Source organism: Lagenorhynchus albirostris, chromosome 18, assembly GCF_949774975.1.
Source record: "Lagenorhynchus albirostris chromosome 18, mLagAlb1.1, whole genome shotgun sequence".
NCBI lineage: Eukaryota > Metazoa > Chordata > Mammalia > Artiodactyla > Delphinidae > Lagenorhynchus > Lagenorhynchus albirostris.
The window spans coordinates 58,474,469-58,480,037 of record NC_083112.1 but is presented as its reverse complement, the minus strand read 5'-3'; the positions used below and the strand labels follow the sequence as shown (position 1 = coordinate 58,480,037).

Below are 5,569 nucleotides of genomic sequence, written 5' to 3'. Positions count from 1 at the left end.
ATTCCACTTTGTATTAATATTTTATAAATCATACAACACTGCCATATCTATATATAATAATATTGTGAAAGCGATTTTGACATTTTTTGAAGAAAAATAACTCCCACTGTGAAGAAAAAATTAACAACCCCAACTATGATGTCAAATGCTAGTATTTATATTTATCTTACAATGCTGGATCTAATATGGAGGAGGTAGATGGAGAGCAGGAGATACATTTTTTTATGATAATATCATGGCATTAAGTTTATTCCTTTCCCCTTTGAAAAAAAAATTTGCAAGGGAAAACGTTACACAGAATGGGGATAGTTTACTTCACTTGGCCAATGTAGCATTACTAATTATTTTTTAACCCCTTAGGGAAATGCTACCACCCGTTCAATCTGAATTCAAGTAGTTACTGTCAGTTTACTCACGGATGAATGCTGCCTCTTTGTGGCAGAATGCCACGGAAAATATTCCTTAAACATAAAGTTCATGAACAGCCCTTGATGTTGTACACATTCCAGGTGAGATTATGGGGAGATCCACCAACACGAATAAAGCACATGGCTCTTTACGTTTTGATGAATTCAAAAGTTTCCTACCCATAAATATTATCTAATTCACTGGCCAACCTTACTCAGAGATGAACAGCTTATACTCACCAAACATTTTGAACATTTAGGATATAGATCAACTTGAGATAAAGTACCCATCGTAATTGTTGAAGGTAGTTTGACACAAGTTAAACTATGAAAAATTGTAGACCGAATAAATAATACTGGCACGACAAAATACAAAATCAATGTGCAATACATTACTTACCATGCTCCACATGTTAGATGAATACTTCAGTAAGGAAAAGAAGTATACAGTTGAAATTTCATTAATAAACACATTAAATGACACATTTAGATAAACATATTTCCCTGAACCAACAAAGGTGTAATTATATATATTTGATAATTTAGGGAACAATTTTTTTTCTTTCAGGAATAGAAGTTAGCTACTATGTCTTAAATTATTAATCATGGTGATTCAGTCAATCACACGTAGCTGTTTCTTTTGCACCTTAAGTAATCATTACTTCAGTCCCTCATATGTGACATAGTTATCAAGTGTTTATTCAGAAACTATTTAAAAAATTACATGTGCTGGGATACATGAGACTGTAACAACAGTAGCCCCATCTTACAGATATCCTGTTTGTGGCTATCATCATTGCTTGCTGCCCAGAGGGATAAAGACATTGTATAGAGATTTGTACAGTCCATCATTTGGTCTTCTGAGGTGCCAGTACACGTGGATCTGTACAAATGCAACTGGGTTTGGTTAAACAATCAAAAATCGGCTACAATAGTAGTCAGATCAATACATCATTTTGGTTGACTAATAAAAATACTTTTAAATCTTCTCTAACAAAACCAGAAACTTGCACATGATTCTCACTGGAATGGCCCAATTAATTGCCCTAAATCTTTTTCTTTTATACATTGGGATACAATGTTTGTTTGTTTGTTTGTTTTAAATTACAGATCCAATTGGGTGGGTTGCATTGACTTTTAAGATTCTGCCATTAAGTTCTCCATATTTTAATGATTTAAAATGCCTTCCTGATATCACTTCAGTTTTGGAAATGCAGCTCCTGATATAGTGTGACACCTCTGTGAAAATCATAGGCTAAATACTGAAGGAAAGAGAAATGCTAAATGTGCATATAAAAATAGGTGCTACAATAAAATATTTGTATATTTCATCAATAAGTTATTTTGACTAATCAATTATGGATCATATAACTCTGTAATTTTAATGATTTGTCCACATCTATGGTGATCTTTTCAAGATCACAATACGTTTGTTCTTTTAATTCAAATGTCCAGAATGTATACAAACACATCCTTTAAAAAGAAAGGAAAGGAATGAGAGAGGAGGAAAAGGCAGGGAGGCAGAGAAAGAGAGGAAGCAGAAAGGGGGGTGGGGAGAGAGAAAGAGAGAGAGAGAGAGAGAGAGAGAACAAACCTTCTATTAAAGTTGGGGTGTGCTAATCTCTCCACAAAAGCCATTTAGACCCACCCATGGCTCAAAGGGGGAGAAGGGGAGGGAGAAGGGAGCAAAAGAGGAAGAATAGAATCTATGCGCCACCATCTCCCACCATTCTTAACACTTCCAACCACTACAAAAATTACTGAGACCCTTAACAAGTCACTCGCGAAGCAAATTGCCCTCAGTAAAGCCCTACTCTTCGTCTCCTCCACACGCAAGAAGAGAAAGTGATGTGCCCAGTTTACACAAATGTTTCCCCACGTGTAATATTAAAAGGAAATTGCACACCCTTTCAGTATCTTCCGCCGAAGCTGAGAATCTCGTGCCAAGGCACTTCACCCTAAACGTTGAAACAACACAATTAATCAAATGTGTTTGCGGTGTGTGTCTGCTTGCTTGTCGGTTTTAAACGCAAAAGCTCCAAGGGAGTTTCTCTGCCTTTAGAACTGGCTAAATGTGGTCTGTTTTTCCAGCACTTCGAGGTAGTCCGGCTCAACGTTTAGTTTTGCTTTTAACTCCAGATATTCGTTCCTGTTGGGTTCTACAAAGACAGCACTGGGGGGACTGTAGAGCACCGGTTCCCGCAGCCTGCTGTCCCCTGCCCCCGGGTGCAAATACTGATGGGGGCGTCTCAGGTCATAATTGGGGGAGAAAGTGTAAGCAGCGGGGCTGCACGGGAATTTGGGATATTCCGGGAGGCTACTGCCGGCGGGGGCGGTGGAGCAGTGTTTGTCTGGTTCCAAAATGCCCCTGTAAAAGCGGTCGGCGTCCTGCACCGGCGACAGTAGGTCCTCCCGGGGCTCGATGGTGCTGACGCTGTAGGCGGGGCTCCGCAAGTGGTGGCTTTCCCGCCTCTCCTCCTCCCCCGGCTGCAGCTGCAGCTGCGGCGGGGGCTGTTGCTGCTGCTGCTGCTGCGGCGGCGGCGGCGGCGGCGGAGGCGGCTGCAGGTGGTGGTTGCTGCTATAGGTGACCTTGAGCTCGTGCAGGTCTTTGTAATCCTCCACGGAGTTGCCCTCTCGGGAGCGGTAGATGGGGTTTTTGCACATGTGGCCCAGCGGATGGGGGATGTACTCGTACACGTGGCCTGCGGGCGTCTTCACCTTGGGCAGCGCCGGCCCGCGGTGGTGCACGTGCGCGTGCGGGTGGCCTCCAGCGCCGCCGCCGCCGCCGCCGCCGCCGTACACGCTGTACTGCATGTTGAAGGAGCTCACGTCGGAATTGTTGGTGCTGGTGTGGTCGCTCTGCTTCTTCTTCCTGCGCTTCATGACTAGCACGAAGAGCCCGGCGGCCACGAAGACCGACATGATGAAAACCAGCAGCAGGCTGAGGATTAACACGGACAAGGGCACCGAGGACGCGCCTCCGCCCGCGCCCAAGCCCGCGGGGGCCCCGGTGCTGTTCAACCGCACGGCGGGGGTCACCGCGCTGGTCCTCGCGGGGACCTGGATGGAGGAGGGCGTGGGCGTGGAAACCTCCACGTCAGAGTAGTCTGGGCACAGCAGCTCCGACCTAATGAAGCGCATATCCATCTCAGCGAACTTCTTGGGCGCCTTGCAGATGACCTCGTCCACCAAGACGCCCACTCTGAGCTGCTCGACCCACAGTTTCATGCCCACCACGTCGCAGGTACAATCCCAAGGGTTGTCGTGCAGGTCGATTTGGATGAGCGACTTCAGCTGGTCCAGAACTCCACTCACCGGCAAGGAGGTGAAGTGGTTACTCCTCAGGTTCAGCCTGAGGAGGGTCAGGCCTGAGAAGACGCCTGAGGGCATGGTCTGCAGGAGGTTGTCATTCAGGAATAGCAGCTGGAGATTGGGGACCGGATCGAAGGTCCCAGACTGAATCTCGCGTATGAGATTGTACTGGAGGAAGAGATACTGCAGGCTCTGCAGGCCATAGAACAACTCCGGGCTCAGCCTCTCTATCCTGTTGCCATTTAGGTAGAGGCGCCTCAGGTTGGTGAGATCCCCAAAGGCGCGGTCCTGGATCACGGAGATGCGGTTGTTGCCCAGATGCAGAAGGTCCAGCCCGGTGGCCTCCAGGAAGTCGCTCCTGCGCACCAGGGCGATGTAGTTCTCCGTCAGATACATCTTCTTGGGGTTGTAGGGCTTGGGCTGCAGCTCCGCGATGCTCTCGATCTTGCGTTCCTGGCAGTTGACGTTGAGACCCAGATCGGAGATTTGCAGGTTGCAAGTGCACGCGGTGGGACACTCCAAAGGCACCGGAGATTTGGTCTGGTAGGCGATGCTGGGGCCATAGTTGCCATAGCCCAGGTCCTTGGAGGGCTGCCGAGAGGTGGGGCGCACCCTGGGCTTGTTGGGTTGGCGAGTCCCCTTGGGGGGCTTCAAGGGGGGTTTGTAAACAGCAGAGGAAGAAGTGGCCACAGAATTCACCGATGCCGGGGTGGTATGTAAATACCCCGTGGTGCTCAAAGGCGACTGCGGCCTCATCTCATAGTCTGAAATAAGTTTCCTTGGGCAAAGTTCCTGCTTGGACACCTCGTCCAAGTCCCGGCCGTGTAAGCGGAAGGGGGTCTCACAAACCACATCCCCCACCAGGGCCGAGTAGGAGATGCTGTCTAACCAATCCTTCAGAGAGATCAACTCACAGGAGCAATTCCAGGGGTTTTCCTCCAGCTGTAACTCCACAACTTTGTCCATATGCTGCAACAACCCCACGTAGGGCAGAAGTTTCAGCCGGTTCCCCCGCAGGTCCAAGTGCGTTAAGGGCACAAAACGGAAAAGGTTGTTGGGTAAACTGGACAAGAGATTGTCATTGAGGATAAGCACCTGCAACAAATGCAGTTTCCCAAAAGCATTGGGTTCAATGACACTGATGTAATTGTAATCGACCTGTAGGTACTCCAGGCCCTCCAAGCCAAGGAAGGTATCATCACGTAGAAGTTCCAGTTTATTATTGTTCAGATGCAATCTCCTTAAACCCCGCAGCCCGTGGAAAGCCCCAGTCTCAATATCCTGGATAACATTGCTACCCAGATGCAAAATTGAAGCCCCAGTGTAATTGACAAACTCATTGGGATAGAGACGGTTCAAAAGGTTTCCAGACAACAAGAGGTGGTAGATTGGGAAACGGGGAGGGCTAATTTCAGAGAGGCTGATGATCCCCCGGTTTTCACAGCTCACAGTTAAAATGCCATCCTTTTCCTCACAAGGACATGCATTGTCACAGATTTCCCCATAATAATCGATGGTTTCTGCACACGAAAGGACGAGAGATGTTAGAGCAAAAGCTAGAGTCTGCAGCATCCAGCTCTGCATTTTTCTGTGAAGGTCCTGTTCCAAAGTTAGTGGGGGGCAGCAAGTGTGCATTTTATCTCCTGCAAGGGAGAGAGGAAAAAAGGAAACAACAGAATATGACAAAAATTTAAGGGATCAATCAGAAAGTCTCTCTCTTTCCTAATACTACTTCTCTGAAATCCAGAAGGAGGGGATAAGAATGAACCTCCCCTCCCCCTCCACCGTCCTTGGTACCTCGAAATTCTCCAGACTTTATTAAAATCTGACATTCATTTTGATTTAAAGGT

At 47.1% G+C, this 5,569-nt stretch overlaps 1 protein-coding gene across 1 annotated transcript; it reads right to left on the bottom strand.

Annotated features, from left to right (window-relative positions):
* Window positions 1–1,141: 1,141 nt before the first annotated feature.
* SLITRK5 (SLIT and NTRK like family member 5) lies at window positions 1,142–5,354 on the bottom strand. Its single transcript, XM_060129098.1, has one exon. The coding sequence runs from the start codon at window positions 5,352–5,354 to the stop codon at window positions 2,466–2,468; it is 2,889 nt and encodes a 962-aa protein (XP_059985081.1). The 3' UTR covers window positions 1,142–2,465.
* Window positions 5,355–5,569: the final 215 nt, after the last annotated feature.

What these genes read in the sequence shown, in the direction of transcription:
- SLITRK5 (XM_060129098.1), bottom strand. Translation starts at nt 5,354, where the DNA reads ATGCACACTTGCTGCCCCCCACTAACTTTGGAACAGGACCTTCACAGA.